At 39.0% G+C, this 22,911-nt stretch overlaps 2 protein-coding genes across 2 annotated transcripts in view; one reads left to right on the plus strand and one right to left on the minus strand.

Moving 5' to 3' along the window:
• LOC114468860 (sodium- and chloride-dependent GABA transporter 3-like) overlaps positions 1 to 22,177 on the minus strand; it is a 33,992-nt gene extending 11,815 nt beyond the window's left edge. The window contains exons 1-7 of the mRNA XM_028455984.1: positions 22,023 to 22,177; positions 15,118 to 15,252; positions 14,058 to 14,195; positions 12,200 to 12,311; positions 11,869 to 12,001; positions 10,310 to 10,444; positions 10,028 to 10,131 (exon numbers count right to left, since the gene is read on the minus strand). Of these exons, the coding sequence (XP_028311785.1) occupies positions 10,028 to 10,131; positions 10,310 to 10,444; positions 11,869 to 12,001; positions 12,200 to 12,311; positions 14,058 to 14,195; positions 15,118 to 15,252; positions 22,023 to 22,155 (890 nt within the window). The 5' untranslated portion in view covers positions 22,156 to 22,177. The remainder of the gene's footprint in view (positions 1 to 10,027; positions 10,132 to 10,309; positions 10,445 to 11,868; positions 12,002 to 12,199; positions 12,312 to 14,057; positions 14,196 to 15,117; positions 15,253 to 22,022) is intronic.
• Positions 2,817 to 7,791, plus strand: LOC114468854 (myosin-9-like). The gene has a single exon (XM_028455976.1). The coding sequence runs from the start codon at positions 3,013 to 3,015 to the stop codon at positions 6,295 to 6,297; it is 3,285 nt and encodes a 1,094-aa protein (XP_028311777.1). The 5' UTR covers positions 2,817 to 3,012; the 3' UTR covers positions 6,298 to 7,791.
• Positions 22,178 to 22,911: the final 734 nt, after the last annotated feature.

Raw genomic sequence — 22,911 nt, forward strand, 5'->3', positions numbered from 1 at the left:
AGTTATATACGGCATTAAAGAAGGCAATACTTGAACAAAGTATTTTGTCTTTGATAAAGAGACAAAGATTGCACGGAATACGTCCGGGAGAGGCTCAGAGATTTTCAGAGACATTAAATATGGAAATGGTACTTGAGGACAAACCGGAGGTCCGTATTCCAGTCTCCGGTCGTGAGGCCGTCTAGCGCGGGGTAGTACGGGGGTACCCGTTACATGAATTACTGGCGTATAGCTCAAACGCACACCCGCGACCCCTGTACAAGCCAGGCAGACGCCACATGACACGGAAGAAGGATCCTGTTTGTGACGCCATTTTGTCACAGAAAATTTGCAGTTGTCCTCATTTAAACCAGTAGTTAGTGCTCTGTGTTGAAATAATGAGGTCCAGTCAAGAAACGTGGTGAATTATTAAAAAAACGATTTATTCTAAACTAAATTAAGAATACAAAAGTGGGCCCAGTCCTGTGCACGAGAGAAGCGGCAGGCAACTAAGGGAAAAGTTTCAAAAACCGTTGCACATAAGAAACAAGCCACACCCTGATAGAGAAAGAAAGAAAGGAGGTGGGGGGTCAGGGTGACCTGGCTGGGTGAGGAGATGTTGGAGACTTTGGCGCCTGGCATCAAGGTGTGTGTGTGTGTCTCCTGAGAGAACATCTGGTGTCTTATCTGTATGTGTAGGCTGAAAGAATGTAAGCCAGTGTCTACCCCCTCCAAGTTAGAAGTAGAAAAGCTCAAGAGAAGAATCACATAGACATATTATGAATAAGACATATAATCAATAGTCACATTAATTATGAATAATATACTTGAATGATTAATTTCGCCCTGACTAGAGAAATTAGCAAAAATCAAGAAACCAATAATCCAATTAACTAGACAGACTGAGCACTAAACTATAAACAACCATACAATGAAGACACGGACAATGACAACAACAAAAAACTTAGCCTGTTGCACACTGGAGGGAACAACCCAGCCTCTCAGCAAGGTGACGTGGGCTGATCCCTGGACAGACTGACAGTGAAGACTGGGCATAAAACAAAACACACCACAACATTAAAAAAAAACAGAACCAAAAGTGGGTTAAAACCACCATAAATACAAATGTATTAAAAACAGCCGATCTCGTGGAGCTGGATATAATAGAGTCCTAGGGCTGGAATGATTCAACTCCAGCAGCACCAATATGGCAAAGCAAAACAGCAGGTCTGATGGGAGATGCAGACGGTTTTAATAGAGCTTAATTGAACCTGAAGACAAAAACTTTAAAATTAAATCCCACTACCTCTGGCCATTATTTCATACATAAGGTCCACATCATCATGACATCATCATCCGGGACATTTGCGTTAGCAATGCTCTCCGCCATTTTAAGAGGGGTTTACATTTACCTGATAACAGCTATTTACACTATTTACCGCAGACAACATGAAGGTTTTACAATGTTGTACGAATATTTCAGCAGATTAGAGCCAAAGGCCAAGTAGCGATAAAAAGGGAAGTTACATCTGGTTGGTTTGGAATATTGTCCGTACCAAACACCTCAAGGTTCATGGAAAAATGACCCGACAACAAGGCCAGATCTCCAGTGGCCTGCTATTTACGAGTACTGACGTCTACACAATGGAGAAGATGAGGACTTACAAAAGCTTGGATGTATACATTTTCTTTAAGGTAGATTTATGTATGTGTTTTTGTGTCTATATAGGCCTGTGTCATCATGATAATTGGCTCATTACACAATGTGGGTATGCTAGGTTAGCGCCGCTAATAATATAATACAGTCTAAATTCAAACATAAATGGGTATATGATGCACATTTGTTTATTTTAATATACTTGCAGTTCATATACAAATCGACGCATTGCATATTTGTTCATTTCACATTGCTTGTCTTCAAGTTAGACATACTAACCATAAACATTTCAGTCATTATTGTATAAATTACAATTTAAATGTAGGCTAATTCATAATCAATGTCATAAAATCAGTCAGGAAGAAATTAGATCCCCAAAATACACAACCTACCATTAACGAAATGTCTACTGCAAACTTATGACCGCTTTGATTTTGGGCTCCATTTAGTTCGATCTACGTTTGTACGCCTCAGTGCTTGGATCCAGAATTTTTGCTTCTGGCCTTTTTCTGTTGGCATTCTGTAAAAGGTCATCATTTCCTTCAGCCAGGCGTGGTTATGACAGCCAAATACTACGCAGGATTTGGGCATTATACGATAAAAATCTGTCAGACTGCAAAATCTCCACCGTGATATCAGCGGTAAATAGCGGTTGTCAGGCAAATGTTTACCACTTTTAAAAAGGTGGAGCGCATTGCTAAGTCAAGTGTTGACGTCACGTGAAAAGATGTATAATGTAACTCAAAACTTAATTTATCACGGGAGCAGCCGCCAGAGAACAAGCAAGCCTACCTCGGAGATGATGATAAACTTGTGCCGAGCCAGACAGGAGCAGAGAGGCCGCCACATACATACTACGTTAAATGAGCATCCGTGTGTACCAGTGATCGGAGAAGGAGGCGGAAACTATGCTCACTTTTGGAGCACTGCAGGACTTCCAGCAGGTGCCGGAAAAACTCGCACCGCACAATTTGCTGCAGCCTTACGTCAATGAGCCACGCCACTGCATCCACTAAGTGGGAACTGCAGACCAGGTGGTCTCAATTACAAGCAACTCAATTACAGTAACGCAAGAACTTGTAATCTGTTACTTTTACCTAGCTTGATGACGTCACCAGGATGACATCACAGCACCTTAAGCTTTAGAAAAAAGTAGTGCGCCTTTGCCTTTTATCTGAGTTTACTGAAAAGCTGCACCCTTCAGATACATCGGCATTTTGGACGGTAACGCTCCTTGCCTTGGTTGCCAACTGCCGTAAAACTACACAAAATAATAAGAAGAAGAAGTACATTGGCAATAGAGATCAGGAAGAGACACTTTACTCAACACAGGTCATTAAACTTACAATCGGCTACTATTTTCTACAACGACAGAGATGGATCCAACCAAAGAACAAACTGTGACTTCTAGTGGAACTGAGACCTATCGCGGTGAGGTGAACCCTCGAACACGGGAAATTGTTGAGAGGATTAGGTCCAAAATAAGTCTTAAACTGTCTTTGAAAAAGGGATGTGCTTTACAAGCCCAATATGAAGAACAGGATGACAGTATCCAGCATGAGAAGAGGGAGAAGCTCACTTCAGAATACAAAGATGGACAAAAAAGGACAAAGCTGGAAAATGATTATCAGAATCTCAGCAAAGAATTGTTGCATCTCCAAGAACAGTTGGGTGTTGCAAAAATCAGCCTGTTAACACAAGCTACAGAAGAAAAAAGACTTAAAGACGTGAACTTAAAACTTCAGGAGCGTATACAAGTTTTGGAGTTTGAACGTGAAGAGCAAAACAATTCACTTGTTGCTCGGATGGACAAAATGAAAGATGAGAAGGATTTTGAGATTCAAACTCACAAGAATAGATTAAATGATCTTCAGAATGAAGTGGAGAAAAACAAAGAAGAGTCTCTGGAACATTGCCAGAGAATTGAAGATTTGGAATCGGAGCTTGGAGGACAAAAAGAGGAACTAAAATCAGCATGGGAAGAAATTGCAAAATCTCAGTATGAGCGCGAAACAGCAAAAAGATTTTTTGCCTCCACGCTGAAAATCTGTTTCTCAGACATTCAGGAGCTAGAAGAGAAAAATAATGTTTTAGTTGAACATAACAAATCACTTGTTGCTCAGATGGACAAAACTAAAGATGAAAATGATTTTGAGATTCAAACTCACAAGAATAGATTTCATGATCTTCAGAATGAAGTGGAGAAAAACAAAGAAGAGTCTCTGGAACATTGCCAGAGAATTGAAGATTTGGAATCAGAGCTTGGAGGAAAAAAAGAGGAACTAAAATCAGCATGGGAAGAAAATGCAAAATCTCAGTATGAGCGCGAAACAGCAAAAAGATTTTTTGCCTCCACGCTGAAAATCTGTTTCTCAGACATTCAGGAGCTACAAGAGAAAAATAATGTTTTAGTTGAACAAAACAAATCACTTGTTGCTCAGATGGACAAAACTAAAGATGAAAATGATTTTGAGATTCAAACTCACAAGAATAGATTTCATGATCTTCAGAATGAAGTGGAGAAAAACAAAGAAGAGTCTCTGGAACATTGCCAGAGAATTGAAGATTTGGAATCGGAGCTTGGAGGAAAAAAAGAGGAACTAAAATCAGCATGGGAAGAAAATGCAAAATCTCAGTATGAGCGCGAAACAGCAAAAAGATTTTTTGCCTCCACGCTGAAAATCTGTTTCTCAGACATTCAGGAGCTACAAGAGAAAAATAATGTTTTAGTTGAACATAACAAATCACTTGTTGCTCAGATGGACAAAACTAAAGATGAAAATGATTTTGAGATTCAAACTCACAAGAATAGATTTCATGATCTTCAGAATGAAGTGGAGAAAAACAAAGAAGAGTCTCTGGAACATTGCCAGAGAATTGAAGATTTGGAATCGGAGCTTGGAGGAAAAAAAGAGGAACTAAAATCAGCATGGGAAGAAAATGCAAAATCTCAGTATGAGCGCGAAACAGCAAAAAGATTTTTTGCCTCCACGCTGAAAATCTGTTTCTCAGACATTCAGGAGCTACAAGAGAAAAATAATGTTTTAGTTGAACATAACAAATCACTTGTTGCTCAGATGGACAAAACTAAAGATGAAAATGATTTTGAGATTCAAACTCACAAGAATAGATTTCATGATCTTCAGAATGAAGTGGAGAAAAACAAAGAAGAGTCTCTGGAACATTGCCAGAGAATTGAAGATTTGGAATCGGAGCTTGGAGGAAAAAAAGAGGAACTAAAATCAGCATGGGAAGAAAATGCAAAATCTCAGTATGAGCGCGAAACAGCAAAAAGATTTTTTGCCTCCACGCTGAAAATCTGTTTCTCAGACATTCAGGAGCTAGAAGAGAAAAATAATGTTTTAGTTGAACAAAACAAATCACTTGTTGCTCAGATAGACAAAACTAAAGATGAAAATGATTTTGAGATTCAAACTCACAAGAATAGATTTCATGATCTTCAGAATGAAGTGGAGAAAAACAAAGAAGAGTCTCTGGAACATTGCCAGAGAATTGAAGATTTGGAATCAGAGCTTGAAGGACAAAAAGAGGAACTAAAATCAGCATGGGAAGAAAATGCAAAATCTCAGTATGAGCGCGAAACAGCAAAAATATTGTTTGCCTCCACGCTGAAAATCTGTTTCTCAGACATTCAGGAGCTACAAGAGAAAAATGATGTTTTAGTTGAACATAACAAATCACTTGTTGCTCAGATAGACAAAACTAAAGATGAAAATGATTTTGAGATTCAAACTCACAAGAATAGATTTCATGATCTTCAGAATGAAGTGGAGAAAAACAAAGAAGAGTCTCTGGAACATTGCCAGAGAATTGAAGATTTGGAATCGGAGCTTGAAGGACAAAAAGAGGAACTAAAATCAGCATGGGAAGAAAATGCAAAATCTCAGTATGAGCGCGAAACAGCTAAAATATTGTTTGCCTCCACGCTGAAAATCTGTTTCTCAGACATTCAGGAGCTACAAGAGAAAAATAATGTTTTAGTTGAACAAAACAAATCACTTGTTGCTCAGATAGACAAAACTAAAGATGAAAATGATTTTGAGATTCAATCTCACAAGAATAGATTTCATGATCTTCAGAATGAAGTGGAGAAAAACAAAGAAGAGTCTCTGGAACATTGCCAGAGAATTGAAGATTTGGAATCGGAGCTTGAAGGACAAAAAGAGGAACTAAAATCAGCATGGGAAGAAAATGCAAAATCTCAGTATGAGCTCGAAACAGCAAAAATCATCTATACCTCCTCGCTGACAAACTCCTCAAACATTCAGGAGCTGCAAAAGGAAAATAATTTTTTAACTGAACAAAACAAATCATTTGTTCCTCAAATTGAGAAAATGAGAGATCAAATACATGAAAAAGATTCTGAGATTCAAAGTCACAAGACTGAATTAAATATTCGTCTGAGTGAAATGGAGAAATTGAAAGAACAGTCTCTTAATTATTGCCAGAAAATGAAAGAATTTGAGTTAGAGCTTGAAGAAAAAGAAGAGGAATTAAAATCAGCATTGGAACAAAATTCCGAACATCAGGAACAGATCAAATCATTGCAAAGAAAGCTGCGCTCTACGAGTGAAAATTATTTAGTTTTAATCAACAAAACAATGAACCTTTTGAAAAAGGATAGAGGAAATGAACAATGAAAAGGATTCTTGTATTTAAAATCTCAAGATTGTATTGGATGATTTTTTGGAGAAATCTGAGAAAACCAAAGAGGAGTCTCTGAAATATTGCCAGAAAATTAAAGATTTGAAATTGGAGCTTGAAGGGAAGAAAGGAACTAAAATATGCATCGAAACAAAATGCAGAATCACAGGTCCAGCTCCACGAAAAGGACAGAAAATACACACATCCATGAGTGAAAGATATGATGTGAAAACTCAGCAGCTATAATATAAAAAACGTTTTAATCCAACAAAACAATTCACTTGCTGCTTGGATGGAGGAAATAAAAAATGAGAGGGATTTTGAGATTCCAAGTCACAAGATTGTATTAAATAATCTTTGGGGAAACATTGGAGAAAACCAAAGAAAAGTCATTCAAATATTGCTCGAAAATAAAGAAGTTAGAATTGGAGAAATGAAAATCTGCATTGGTTCAATAGGTAGCAGTTGGGATCAAAGCATGATGAGCTTCACCAATGAAATCCTTTATTGACGAACTGATCAGCTACTAAAGGATAATGATGTTTTAATCCAACAGTACAATTCATTTGTAGCTCAGATGGGTGAAATGGAAAGTCACATGTGTGAAAAGGATTTGGAGATTAAAAGTCTTAAGGACAAATTGAGTGATCTTCAGACTGGAATGAAGGAACACACCAATCCCTTTTGTCCTGAAAACGCCATGAAGAACCCTGATAACGAGTTGGTGAAACCTCACCAGGAAATTAATGGACTGGAAGGAGAAAAGACCAAACCATTTTAGAAGAAGGTGAAGATGCAGAAACGGATGTTCTTTCGGTTGAACCATTGGAGCTACAGACTGGGATCAGTTCTGCTGATGGGGAGAAGACAGGAGGCTTTTGTGGACAAACTGTATTTTCACACCGTGTTGGCATCGCAGCAGCTTGTATAACAGCTTCCACACTAACATTAGCATTCATGGTGTTCAAAAGACGTCCCAGTTTCCTTTTCTCAAGCAACATGATTTAAACCAGGGGTATTCAACTCCAGTCCTTGAGGGCCAGATTCCTGAGACTTTAAATGTTTTTCTGCTCCAAAACACCTGGTTGAAACCTGCAGATACATGATAACGAGCTATTCATTTGATTCAGGTGTGTTGGAGCAGGGACACATCTAAAAGTCTCAGGAATCCCTTGAGGACTAGAGTTGAATACCCCAGTTTTATGCCATGCCATATGACATGCCATTAAAGTTCTGTCTAATTTTTTCTAAATCCGTCTCTCACTTGGCCAGCAGCATGAACCATGTGAGAGGCCATCAGGAGCGCTAGTCACTAATGAGCTCCTGAGCTTTTTATGAGAGAACTTGTAGGGACACATCAGGGCATATCACTTCTGAGGAAAACTGGCAGTCGACAATCGAAACATGTCAGGAGATAGAATTTGCATGTTCCCATGCTACGTGGGTTTCCTCCGGGTACTCCGGCCTCCTCCCACAATCCAAAAAAGTGAGTTAGGTTTATTGGAGTCTCTAAATTAGTGTGAGTGGTGGTGTGTCTGTGTGTTGCCCTGCGATGGACTGGCGCTCTACCCCTGCCTAATGCCCATTGAGAGTTGGATAGGCACCAGCAGACCCCTGCGACCCTGAAAACTGGAACAAGCGGGTCAGAAAATGGATGGATGAAAGGATGTATTGAGAGTGAAACAATTGCGTAAATTAGGAGAAATTAAGTGTTTCATGTTTTACTACATTGGAAAAATAAATCATTACTTTTTACAAAATCATGTTGATTTGTCATTTGTTCCCACAAAAAAACTGATTTTTTGAGAAAACGATTCCTATTTTGCTTGTAGAAGGTCGATTTGAATCGATTCTCCTTTTTATAGCTGTCATCTGATATTATTTGATTAGCTATTATTTGAGTAGCTTCTGTTCTGGTGATGTGGTGTCATGGAGGTGGTGATGGAATGCTGTGCTGCCATGCTGCTGCTGCATGAAGGTGCCATCATGTCCTACTCTTCTTCTTCTTCAAGACCCCCCTCATGATCTGAGGTTGATATTGCTAGAAAGAAAATAGTATAAGAAGCAATTGTTTAAGACAAATATTTGTATGGTCATATTAAATCAGATAACTCCCACGATATATTTTAAACTTAAACTAAATAAGTTCCTACTTTTATGTAGAGAGGTCTGCTGTTGGTGCTGCTGATATTGTTGTGGTGGTCCAAAACACTTCAACAAAGCACCTCAAGGAAGAAAAAAAAAGAGCACAATGTATTTGGTTGGCTTGCATAAAGTAAAGTAAATAAATGTGCATGTTACACAAACACTAAACATTTGAGATATGTATGGAATAATTAATGAACATTCATTTGCAGTAACATTTTATTTAATTTAACATTTAGGTTATAGCACAACATTTATGAATGTATCAGTTTTACCATTTGACAACAAACACTTTTTTCTGGGAGAAAATATCATTGGCAGCAAAGGACTAACTTATCGTGTCTATGAATGTACAGTATGTACACAGCCATTGGCAACAAGACTTATGTGTAAGCAAAGCTGGACTATTTTTTCACATAAAGCTGTTAAAATTGGTATAAAGTAAGAATAAATGTATGTTCTAAGTTTGTCATGCCACAGAAGTTTGTTGTTAACCACACTGTCAAATTTGAATGAGTAATAAATACATATAAACACACTTTATGAATGTGTTTAGAAGTAAATGGCTGAATTCACTTTACACAGACTTAAATGTGCAGTTAGCTTTTCTGGTGCTGGGTGGATGACTGGGAGTTTGGGACAAAGTGCCTGGGACAAACTGGGACAAACTTTTTTATAATGTAACACACATATCTTACACATTCTCACTTACCACTATCACGTTTTTTCTTTTCATCCTCTTCTTGTTTTTTTCTTCTTTTCATGAGCCCTGTGGGATATGTCCGCTTCATTTTATCAGTGTGTGTTTGACAACATCAGTTGATGCAGGGACCGGTAGTAGTGGGGCCCCATTAGGGAGGTTCCCGACTTAAAACTGTAATGTGTCCAAAGGGTTTCAAGTTGTGTCACTGATATCTGCCATCTGTCGGGGCCCCTACTAGCAACTAGCCAATGACTACTCAGAAAGGGCCCCGTGCAGGGGATTTTTGATGCGCTGTAGCGTTTTGATGACTGTCAGCTGTCCCTTGGGGTCCCCCTTTAGCTCGGGGCCTTAGACAATTGCCTGTGTTGCCTACCCTGTTGCAACGCCTCTGCATTTAGGCTTCAGTTGGGTTCATAAATGTGTGCATCTGACTCCAGAGGAGTAAGTGTCTCAACACCAGTGTTGGGTAAGTTACTCTAAACTTGTAATATATTTATATTACTACTAGTTACTGGGATAAAAATGTAATATATTTGGAATACAATGCTACTGTTTTTTATTATGTAACTGAGTTACACTACTTTGAGTTACTTTTGGTCCAGAACACTAATTATATTACACGGATAGTGTTCGAATAACATCGGTCTAAGTTTTGTTTCAAATACTTCTGCTGTTTCAGGAGCAGAAAGCTCATTTTTTTGTTCCCCATTAGTTATATTTACCTATAATGATAATATATTACAAAAATGACTAGTTTCCCCCAACACTGCTCATCACTAGTAATGAACCTTACCTCACGCAGTGGTTTAAACCGATTAGTAAACCTGAATCATGTACTGACCTGACCTAAAGACTGCAGATCATCAGGTGTACAGTACCTGTAACAGTTGTTTTTGACTTTATTGTAGCTGCCCAGTGTGATGATGCTTCCTGACGAAACGCCGTATGAAAAAAGCACCTGGGAACAAGCATCCATCCACACCTGAGAGATGAGGAAGAGAAATGATCAGCCACAGCAGCAGCTTGTTTACCCACAGGTTACTTCCTTTTGCAAAAAATAATTGATTCCAAATCTAAAACACCGTTAAATGGATTGCTTACATGTGTGAGATAGACAACGTTTCACATAGCTTATCTCAAATGATACTGGGGTACTCCACCTGAAGGTCAGCCAGACGAGATGGATCTGGATACAGGTAGAAAACCATGCCCTGCCAGGCTCCTGGCAGAGTTAGCCCTCTGATCAGCAGAATGAGCAGCATCACGTAGGGAAACACAGCAGTGAAGTACACCACCTAAAAATCCAGACTATTGAAAGTTACCACGAAACAAACACACGTTGTAGTTTAGTTAACCGTAGTGTAGTGTTTGTGAATCAGTGAAAATTTGACAAATGTATTGATCTAAATCTATTTTCAGTTTATTTAAAATTAAACTTTGATTCATAACAGAGCTTGGTAACACTTTACTTGAAGTTTTATACATAAGGCTCACATTACGCTGTTATTATCAGCTTGAGTGAGGTGTCATGAAGGCTGTCATTAAAGGGCCCAATGTTACGCTAAATCAACTTTTCTGTGCTTTAAACATCATCAAAGTGCTATTAGGGCTTCATACACATGCCCAAAGTGTTTATTTCATTGATTCCCTCAATCCTTAGTTAGAGGGTGATTTGCTCCTTTCTTACTGCAACACCTCGCTCCAATTTGATGACACGTTCCCACTTTGATGACAAATTTGACGCGGCACTGAGCTGGAGAAGCCGCGCCTCCAGGAAGCTCTCTGCCGTGATTGACAAGCAAACAGACACACCCACAAAGGTGAGCATTTCAGCATCTTCACGCAGTGCTTCCACACTCTATCACCGCTGCACATCGAATGATGTTGTTGTTTCTGCTTCTGCCGCTATGTACCGGCCAACGCTCAGCCCCCATGTTCAGTCTCGTGTTTATAAAGCATCATGAGCTCGGCTACAGAGTGGGTGGGAGGAGGGCGGGCCGTCCTCTGGCCCTACGGCACCGTGAGGAGAGGGGAGATGGAAAAACACTCAACAGCAGCTTAAAAATGCCATGTGTTTTACTGTAATGTGCAGTTTTTTGGCAAAAACAATCACAACTGTGAGTGAATAGCAAAAATGTATTTGCTTTGGTGATTACTGATCTCCCTCGTAACAGAGCGAGGCCTGCAGGAAAGTCAGTGTACCGTCTATAGACACGCCCACTCATGAATATGTATAAGTCGCAAATCAGCCTGTTTGTGTAGAGTTGCTCAGAAAGTGACTTTTCAGAGACTAAAACTCTGGAGAACAGGTGAGATTGGGAAAATAAACTTTAAATACTGTGTTTTTGGGGTTCTTAGAACAAATAGAGATGGGTGTACAATAACATGGGACCTCTAAGTGTAGTTTGCTAAATTATGACCACTTTGGAGCTATGTTGGCATTCTTTGGGTTAGTTGGAGGGATCTAGTGAGTTTAGGTAGGATTAGGGGTTAGGGTAACGAAGGGTTAGGGTTAAGTGTTTCCCAGAGGGTTTTATTTTATAACAGCACTTAGAAATAGAACTATTGTCACAATAAGTAATGAAGAATTTGCTATTACATTGTCATGTTTTGAAAAGGTTTTTTGTGGGTTGCTTCTTTGTCTTGGTGTGCCCATTTTAAGAACATGTAATTCACAGACTCATCTTGGTTAAATTCTAACACTTTAATGATTGTCCACCTTTCCTGTGTAGTGAACTCCTTTCCAGATGCTGAAGTAACAGGTGACCCAGCAGACCAGGAGGCACAACAGCTGCTCCCACTGTACTGTACCAACATCTTCAATCCCAGCAGACATGGAAAGCAGCTTTCTCCTGAATGTGGGACACCAAACAATAGGAAGCATTAATCCATATATAGAAGATTTCAATGTTCTTCACTCTTATGATTCCTCTAACATTACCCAATACAGAATGTGATGTGACTGGTAAGAGATCGACATAATATGTCACACATTCATGTTAGATAACTCAGGCCCCATGTGGACATTTATTGTGAAAGGACAGACTCACTCCCAGAACTCAGAGACTGATGACTCGGGGAGATGTCCAGATGTCCGGTTAAGTGTCAGATTCCCACTGAGCCATGCAGACTGGTTCAGAGAGCTGATGTCTATACATCTGTCTGTCAAAAACATTAGAGTAAGAGATGTTTTTAAGTCTGTTGTTGTCCACAGTATTTAAAGAAACTGTTGTTTCAAGACAAAAATACAAATACTTCATATAGTGTTATAGTTTATTGTCCTGTAATAAAAAATGAGCAGACAAACTCAATCAAACATGAAAATGTCACTGTTTATTTATTAACAATTGGTTACTGTGAGGGCTGACCCCGCCCACACACTGGACAGCTGTCACTCATTCAGCTCCAGGGTGTAACTTCCAGGCTCCACCCCTATGGCCTGAACCATGGCAGGACATGAGGGGAGATCTGGAATGTCAATTTAAGTTTATTTACAGTTTATACATAATTTGCTAATATTATTTGTCAATATATTTTACTTGCCAAATCTTATTTGCTTATTTAGATTTAGATAATTTACTTACCAATTTATGTATCTAATTATGTCTGTAATGTGACTGTCTAGTCACCCCCTTCATGTTTGGTCTGATAAGCCAGCTTAAATGTTCCCCGCTGTGTGTCATTTGGTAGGTCTGTTGGGTTGTGTCATGTTCAGTTGGAGTTCAGTTTGTTCCTTCTGTTAACATTATTTTTTGGCTAAATAAAAGCCGTAAACTTGAATTGCTTTGGTGTGTTCCTACTTTGACCCTCGGTCCCTGACAGTTACATACATTTTAACCTTCAACATAATATCTACATTATTCTACAATTTAATAAATATAATATATATTGGAGATTTTAAATGCAGTCCGATAAAATCCGATATTCGTTTTCTGGCTGATATCGGACCGATATCCGATATCACAGCAAACGCGTTTCGAACGACAAAATCGTGCCTCACGCGCGTAGTTGGACGCTTGTGCTCATTGAATACAGACGCTTGTCACCAGCATTGAAAATGCTCGGGACGCACGTCGAGGGGAGGGGCTTCTCTGTTGCCAGTGGTGTTCATACAATGGATGATAATGTGGTGATCAGTTACGTTCATAATTCAACCAGTGACTGTGAAGTGCTGAGGAAGATTATTATGTTGAGAACGCGGTGTTTCAGGTCAGATGTATTTTGGTGTGACTCAGTGTGTGCACTGTGATGTCAGAGGGTTATAGAGAAGTGTGGATGAATGGAGAATAAAGTTTGGAGTTCCTTGCTGAACACGCCGCCTCCGACCCCCTGTTCATCGGCTCTACATTATTGAGAGAGTGGCTTGGCTTTATTTGCACCTTGGCGCCGTCTCTGGATTCACCAGAGCTGCGCTTTGACGAGAGTAGCTTTCAGCGCTACTTTCGTCTCTCCCGTGCCCAGTTTGACGACCTGTTGACCTGCATCGGCGCTCGCATCTCCTACCAGGACACCATCTACAGGTGCTCTATTCCAGCAGAAGAGAGCCTGTCCATCTGCCTCCGGGTAGTGTTTTTTTTCTTCTTTTCTTGTCATGATTCTGATACGTCACGGTTGGGGAAAGCTCCTGATTGGTCGACGCGCCGTGATATGCCCCAAAAGTTCAACAATCCCAACTCCAGCGTCAGCCGCATTGGAAGCGCCATACGCACGTCAAAAGAGTCCGCCGTGCGAAAAGCTTCAAAACCCGCCGCACAGGAGGCGCGGGACGCACAGCGGGACCTCCGACGCTCCCTAGAAGTGCGTACACCATGTATTGTGAATGTACACCTGCCGCTTTCAACGCATCTGGTGTGAAAGGGGCATTAGTATTTACCGTCAATGTCTATAATATATAAAGTATATGCAGACCTGTGTTCCAGGGATTGTTGCAGGTGGCCCAGGGCAGAGGGTCTCTGAAACAATAGATGAGGTAGAGAAGAGCCCAGGCCAAGATTATGATGTAGGCTCGAGAGTACAACTGGATCACAATGATAGAATAACCAGCTCCTGGAGGCAGAGCGGAGAAAAAGCACTCCAGTTTAGTTCAGACCTAAAACACACAGATACATGGAGAACATGCAACCCAAGTCCAGCTGAAGCTTGAACCCAAGACCTTCGTGTTGTTAGACAGATGTGGTAACTACTAATAATCAATAACAATATTTTAATATAGTTGTAAGGAGCACATTTAATAGGTTATTCAGCAAAAACTACTGAAAGGAATGAACAATTATATGTAAGGCTGTCGTGATACCACTTTTTAACTTTTACAATATCGATACGATATTGTGGCCTTGAGTATTGGCCAATAACAATATCGATCCGATGTGATATCCGTACGACTCTTGCATAATTGTATTATTTATTTGATAGTGTGGAATGTTAGATAAAGTGATCTTACTCAAACAGAGAAAAAATAGTCAGCAACAGTATATGATAAAAAAACTGACCCACTTATTATTAACCAATGGGTTACATACATTTGAACCTTATACATTAAAAATATTCTGTATTTGCATAAAATAAAAAAATAGGAAAATCTGAAAAATCAACTCAATACATCCAATTAAAATATATATATATATATATATATATATATATATATATATATATATATATATATATTTACATGTATATTAAGTGCAGAATAACTACCAGTTTAACTTAAACATAAGCATATTCCACAATTGAATTGAATAAATGAAACATAAATTAAAAAAAAAAAAAAACCCTGAAAAAAAACTCTATAAATACAATAAAAATAATGTATCCTGTATAATATCTGAGATTTTAGATACAGACCGACACATTCTGATACTATATGATACGGACCGATATCTGATATCAATAATGGATTGGGAAACCCTTAAATACGAGTACGAATGAGTTTAATTTAACTTGCGTTAACCGACTGTGCAGTGATTATTACCTTGTGCCAGTGGACTGACATTAGCCCAGCATGTGATGGTTCCCTCCTGTGTGTACTGACCAATCACTGTTTCCAACAGAAAGAGTGGTACGCCACACAGCACAGCAAAGAAACAGTAAGGGAGCAGGAAGACCCCTGAAAACAAGCAAAAGAACAGCAGGGTAGCATGAGCCATCACTCTGCACTTGTAAACATTATTCACCATTAAAGTAATCATCTCTGAGTGGATTTAACTTTTCATTCCTTTATCTAAAATAAATAATATTAGTAGATTAGTTCGGCCGGCAGGCAGACAGAAAGGAGCGCAATTAAGTATGTGGTTAAGCTTAACAGGGTGTTAATTATTGTGTTAAAATAAAATGTGGACTTTTAATAGCACAGATTTGCAATTAATCTGTTTATCAAACAGCCTGTCCTGATTTGGGGTTGCTAGATGCCTTAAAAAAAAATAAGAATATTTCATGAACAATTTGAGCCCATTTTTGATTATTTTTTACCGTTTTTCTTTGCAATATTTTAACCTATTTTCACCACTTTTTCTCGCCAAATTTTTGCTCCTTTTAATGTATTTTTGCTACTATATTACTTAATTTTTTTAAAGGACTTTTTTTCAGATTGCTTAATGCGTCCCGACTTACCCCTAAAAAAACGACACAGCAGGACACATTCACACATGCTGTCCCTGAAAGAAAAAAACAAAAGTGGCTCATGTTGTGCAACTGTTCGTTAATAAATGTGCCTGTTTCGCATTTTGTATCAACAAATTTGACCCAGAATTGTATTTCTACTAAGACTATTGAGTTAGAAATATTGAGATTTATACTATATATCACTATTTTGATGATAAAATATCAAGATAGGAATATCGTCTACATCGCCCAGCTCTACTTCTCACATTTACTAACACTTTCCCTCTGCAGGGTATCTGCGGGGTCTTAAAATGTCTTAAATCCAATCATTTGAATTTAAGGCCTTAAAATGTCTAAAATTCTCCTAAAATTTCATAAAAGGTCTTATATAGGATTTTGAAAGGTCTTAAAGATATATCTATTCATACATTCATCAGCCGCACATCATCTTTTTAATACAGGCAATTGGCTCAGACACTCCCATCATTACCTGAGGACCCCTGCAGCCCTTTAGCTGTCCCGATGCCATAGATGTCATATATAAAGGCTAGATGTCTCATCTGCGCTGTCGGCAAATGAAGTTGCACGTCTGCACTGGCGGCCATCTTGTCCCGTTCAGCTCGCTCACCCATAATATTTTGTAATAGTGGTGCATGTACTTTTTAAGTAACAATAACGCTCAATTTTCTACTGATTTTCAAACAGTTTAGTTTGTTATGGTCAGAGGTGTCGTTATAGCAATGCACTAATGGTTACCTCGCTGAGCCCTCTCCACTCTACGGCGGGGAGAGAGGCCCCTCACCCCCACCCCCGACCGGACCACAACAGTTGACGCAAAGGGTCGATAGCGATGTTGGCCACTCGACCCGACCCATCTAGACCTGACCAGCTCCTTTTCTTACAAAATAATTTGAAAGTGAGGACAGAGGTGATGATGAGTAGCTGCACATTTGTCTCAGCGCTTACAGTCCCCGGCATTAATAATTAATTGCATTCTTTTTTCCATTCATCTTTTATTTAAAAACCCAAATTCCACAAGGCAAGGCAAATTCATTTGTATAGCACATTTCATACAGAAGGCAACTCAATGTGCTTCACATGATAAAACATTCAACAGCTGAAAATCAATAAGAACATTTAAAATCATCAGTAAAATCAATTAAAATCATCACAAACACATTACCATCAACAACATGATCAAAAACTGGAGACAATCACCAGCAGTTTACTTTTCTAAGAAGTCACACAACACCTCAATGAAACCATAGTCATCTGGGTTCAGTGATAGATAGAGTTGTGTGTCATCTGCGTAGCTCTGATAATCAACCTTACAGTTCAGTAAAATTTGTCCTAAAGGAAGCATATAAAGGCTAAACATAAGGGGTCCAAGGACAGAGCCCTGAGGAACCCCACAGGACATTGGTAATCTGTCAGATTCAAAGTTTCCAATGCTTACAAAATAACTTCGCTCGTCCAAGTATGACTTAAACCATTGCATTACTTTTCCATTTAGTCCAACCCATGTTTGCAATCTGTGCAACAAAATTATATGATCTACAGCAGGGGTGGGCAACTGCAGTCCTCGAGGGCCGGATTCCTATGACCAATGTGTTGTCATTAAGCTCTGCAGAAGCATGATAACGAGCCATTCATTTAATTCAGGTGTGTTGGAGCAGGGGCACATCTAAAAGTCTCAGGAATCTGGCCCTCGAGAACTGGAGTTGCCCACCCCTGATCTACAGTGTCAAATGCAGCACTTAGATCCAATAGAATGACAACAGATACTTTTCCTCAATCAGTGTTCAACCTTATGTCATTGATCACTTTGATAAGAGCAGTTTCTGTGCTGTGATGAGAACGAAAACCTGACTGAAATGTATCAAATATTTTGTTGAATGTTAAGAATTGACTCAGTTGGTTGAAGACCACCTTCTCAATGATCTTGGCCATGAATGGAAGGTTGCTGATTGGTCTATAGTTAGCCAGTATAGAGGCATCCAGTGTTCTCTTTTTTAACTAAGGTTTCACAGCAGCTACTTTCAGGGATTTTGGTACGGTGCCTGATTGGAATAAGCAGTTAATTATCTGACACAAATCAGTGACAATTGACTTTACAACAAAGAAGTTTGAGGGTATTGTGTCAAGGCAACACTTTGATGAATTCAGCTGCTGAACAGTTTCCTCTATTGTTTTTGGGTTCACTGTAATAAACTCTAACATTGTAGTTGACTCATCCCTCATGGTTTGTTCTGATGTTTGACCTTATTGATTGTATGTTTTCATTGAAATATACGGCAAATTCATTGCATTTTCCAGTTGACAGTAATTCAGGGCTATCTGATCTGGGGGGGTTGTGAGCTTTTCAATTACAGAAAACAATGTGTGAGAGTTGTTGACATTTTTGGCAATAATTTCAGAAAAGTATTGCTGCCTCGCTTTGAACAAGCCATCATTGAATTTTCGCAGACTTATTTTGTATTGTTCTAGATGAATTTGGAGTTTTGTTGATCTCCATTTACGCTCAGTTCTTCTACAGTCAGATTTCAAATTCTACATCATCTCAGTCCTCCTCCAAGGTGTTTTCTGTGTTTGGTTTTCTCTTAGTTTTGATTGGAGCCACCACATCTATGACATTACAGACTTTTGTATTAAACTCATCCAAAAGATTATCACAAACAGAAATGATCAGATAGAGCTAAGTCTCTTACATCAACAGCAAAGACATCAACACCTTTAGAGATAACCAGATCCAAAGTGTGACCTTGAGTGTGTGTCGGACCAGTCACATGTTGTATAAGTCCAAAAGTGTCCATTAAAGCATATAGTTCTTTGGCAGTATTGTCCATGTTATTGTCTACATGAATATTAAAGTCACCTGTCATTATTAAAAAGTTGTATTCAGAGCATACAACTGACAGCAGTTCAGCAAAGTCATCCATGAATTCTCCAGAATATTTTCGGGCTCTTGAATCACCCTTCAGTAAGAACGACATATATTCAAAGGAGATAAAATCACCAAATGTTATTTCTTTGCACTGAAATACAAATTTAAAGATGGCAGCAACTCCACCACCTTTCCTGCAAGTACGACACCTATTGAAATAAATAAAGTCTTGTGGTGCACTTTCATTGAGAATAGTATTACTCATTCCATCATTTAACCACGTTTCATTAAGAAGTACAAAGTCCAAGTGATGTCAAAATAACATCATTAACAGTGATTTGTTAACAAGAGATCTAACATTAAGAAGAGCTAATTTTGAAGACTTTACTGGAGACACTGGTGGACTCTTTGGATGACAAGTTATAGTCATCAAATTTTTCTCTCTTTTAAGCTTTTTGTTTTTAACAATTTTACCTGTGTTATTTGTCACCACAGGAATTAAAGAAGCTGCATTAACTCCATAAGGCCTTGACTTTTTCTGGTTGCTCCTAAAAATAGAGGTATTGCAGTCCGGACAAAGCACACATCAGACCTGTGTTGCTCTAAGTTGAACACAGCTGGCCTGAGGAGAAGAGTGATCCTGGGCCTGGTATCGTCGAGGAGGGATGGGTCGTGCTGATTAGTTCTTTAGGGGAGATAAGATGGGACCGTGGTGGGATAAAGGGTGGGGTGTCAGTCTTGTGCCAGCCAGAACCAGCTCGTTCATCTGGGCAGTTAAATCCAAGAAGGCAGGGGTAGGAGAGAAGCTGGATGAGGTGGAAGTAGGTGAATTTTGGGGTGAAGCAGGTGGGTCCTGAGATGTGGGGGGTGGGTTGACCTCTTCACTTTGGCGGTTTTGATTTCTTGCTGGAAGCTCGTTGACTCCATGTTCTTTCCTTGTTGTTTTGTTCTCCGATGGTACATGTTGTCCTCTGTCTTCATCAGGACTGATAGCAGTGTGACTGGTGAAATAAAATAAGTTGGATGTGAAAAGTTTCACTCCAGTCCTTCTGCTCTAAAAAGATGACGACTTTCCCAAAAAACAAGAAAATTTTCTATAAAATTTAGTGAAAGGGCAGCACAAGCCAAAGACAAAACATTATTCAGAGGGTAAATCCTTGAGAATTTCAGATCTCCTTTGCAGACTGGAGGTATCGGGCCACTGATGAACACTTTAGGCTGCAAACAGCTCACAGTTTTTAGCAGATGGGTGAAATCCTGCTTTAACACCTGGCTAAATCATTTAATCCAAAATGAATCACAACATTTTTCAAATGTGGGTAATCTGCAACAATATGCAAGTTTTTGTCAGCCAGGTCTGATACTGTCATTAGGTAAGCAGATCACTGTCACATTGCTGCTAAACATCTTCTGAGCATCTTTAACAGAAACGTCTCCCGCTATCAGTGTGTGAGGTTGTTGCTTTGGCCTACCATGTCGCTTTTGTTTTCCTGAAGCACTTTCAGTCTTCGCAGTTCCAGAAGGTTGTGTGTTGACCTCATTAGAGCCAGATCCTAGGTCATTCAGCAGTGGGGCGAATCGATTACCCAGTTCTACATGAAACTGGGTTTGTGATTTGGTGATACTCCTGCTTTTAACAGATGTTCACTTTTGTGCCTGGGCAGATAAGGGAGTTGATGTTGAGGCTGCAGTCTGCGAAGGCAGTGCAGGCCAGTCCATCTCATTATTGATGTCAGGACGCTTTGCTCGGCCCGTTAGCTTTTGAAGTGGATATGACTTTTTCTTAGGCTTTGCTCCCAGGGTATTCCAGGGAAGACTCGCACCTTTTGGCTTATCAACGGGAACAGGATCCACCTTAGGTCTGATAGCTTTGTTAGCACGGGCTGGTAGCAAGTTAGCTTTATCCACTCTGCTGTTTTGAAACAGAGGCACAGTTGTATCATTATCATATCCACAGTGTCCATTAACCTCAATGTTTACTTGTATTCCTCGCACTGTAGTCTCCAGTTCAGTAATCTTTTGGAGAAGACTGCTGTATTCTGTTGTGGACAGAGCCATTCTTCTGCTAGTTAGCTTGCTACTTGTAACTAGCTAGCTTGCTACTTAGCTTTCCAGTTGAGCCAGCAAATAAAAAAGGAGTAGATGATTACCTCAGAGCCAGAGTCAGATGGTAAATTATAGAGTTTGTTGTTGAAGTATCATATCCTTTCTCAGAAGAAAAACTTCATGTTGAGTAAATAAATTCCTCTGTGAGCTCCGCTCTGCTCTTTTGCTGCTGTCAGCTCAGCTGCCCGAAGTGAATAATGACCACAAGTATCATGAGAGCTGATATTATAGGTTTTATATGTTTTTAAAACTGCTTTGATTGTGCACAGCAAAATGTTTAATTTATTATGGGATTTATACTGCTAATTTAAGTTTTGTTTGGAAGTCTTTTTTTTATTTTTTACTGAAAAAGCCTTTATATTAGATCAAATTGAATTAGCTGACTGAATTAGCAATTTTTTTAGTAATTTCTTTATACATTTGTTTATTTTATAATATGATTACTGTTGGATTTGGTGATTTGATATAAAAGAAGATAAGAGGGATACATTTGTTTGGTTACTTTAACGAATGGATACCGACACATATACCTTGTTTAAAAGTATGAAATAGCCACAAAGTGAGGAAAAGAAAAAAAAATGCATAAAAAATTGTGATAATCATTGATATTGAATTGTAGCACCCTGAATCGAAATCGAATCGTAAAGTCCCTTAGATGTCACACCACTAAAAGTAAGGCCGTAACAAAGATTGTGACATGCATACCTCTCAGCCCTATAAACCAATACATTTTTCAAACCACATTCTCAAAAGTTTTGATCTCTGGAAACATTGCTTATACTCCTGAGAGTGGAAAACTAAAGTCACGAGTCAAAACAGTTTATGTGTCATAAAATGTGTCCAAAGCATAGATATGGAATGTGTAAACAGATTACCACCTATAGTGTAAGAATGGATAAGTAGAATCCTTCTCACATTGGAGACATGGGAGTGACACAATCTGTGTCAAACTGCCCAGACCGACCTTTAACACAGAACGCACAGGAACGCCAAAAATTAGCTTCTTGTTTGTATATTTTAAACAAATCCTGAATATCAGTTCACAAAAGACAAATCATACTTTAAAGGTTTAGTTAATGAACATAAAAATGTTTGCAAGAAAAGTGACAATTTGAGGTTGTGTTTTACCAAATGAAAAATGGTCTGACAAGTCCTTCCATATATAATCACACAATAACAATACACATCTTTTTTTAGCTTGTTTGCGATTGTAATTATCAATAAATATAATAATAAAAAAATAAATAGGAATACTTTGGGGAAAACATCACCAAAGCCATGCTCACCTCCTCCGTTCTTATAGCACAGATATGGGAACCTCCACACATTGCCCAGACCAACCACATTGCCTGCTGATGCCAGTATGTATTCCCTCTTCTTGCTCCAGTGTTCCTTCCTGGCTGTGTTAGTGGTCTCCATGTTCCCTGCTCAGCTCACTGTTCAGCACTGCCAGAAAACTCCTCAGGCAGTGTGAGGTCACACTCATACCAAGGGCTGTCACGTCATGTTGTAGCATGGTAATGCATGGCCCCATGTTGCAAGGATCTGTATTTCAAAATTAAATTAAAGCTAAAAACCAAAGCCTGTAGGGTAGGCATGACACAATCAAACAACAGTAAGTATGAGCATTTCATCTTAAACGCAAACATCAAGACACACACAGAGAGAGAAAGAGAGAACTGTAGCCTATGGGCTGACGAATGTAAAAACTCACTGTTCCGTAGCTGACATATTTAGAACATTTAGCTCACTTTCCTCACATTTAGCTCATTTTTCTTTCATTTGAGACAAATCCATGTAAAACAACATGTTTGTATATCATTGTTAGAATATAATAGAAAAGACAAAACTTTTATTGATCCCCATAGGAGAAATTCACACGTTGCAGCAACACTATAGAGCAGCAAAAGTAAACAATAAGCACAAAACTAAATACAAACACAGGATAATTGTGCAAATATACAACTGTCGGGCGGACATGCATTAGAAAAAGATAGAAATTAAATGTATTTAATTTTAAACAATAACAAAAATAACAACAGCAAAGGCATTAAAAACACGTGCAAATGAAAAAATGAAGGAATTTGGTGGGGGGGCGGGAGGAGATCAGTGCTGTTACAGTTATTAGGTTCAAAAGTTAACAGTTAAAAATGTGTAAACATGAAAAATGAATCG

Source organism: Gouania willdenowi, chromosome 8, assembly GCF_900634775.1.
Source record: "Gouania willdenowi chromosome 8, fGouWil2.1, whole genome shotgun sequence".
Taxonomy (NCBI): Eukaryota; Metazoa; Chordata; class Actinopteri; order Blenniiformes; family Gobiesocidae; genus Gouania; species Gouania willdenowi.

Coding starts and splice junctions, on each gene's coding strand:
- LOC114468854 (XM_028455976.1), top strand. CDS start 3,013: ATGGATCCAACCAAAGAACAAACTGTGACTTCTAGTGGAACTGAGACC.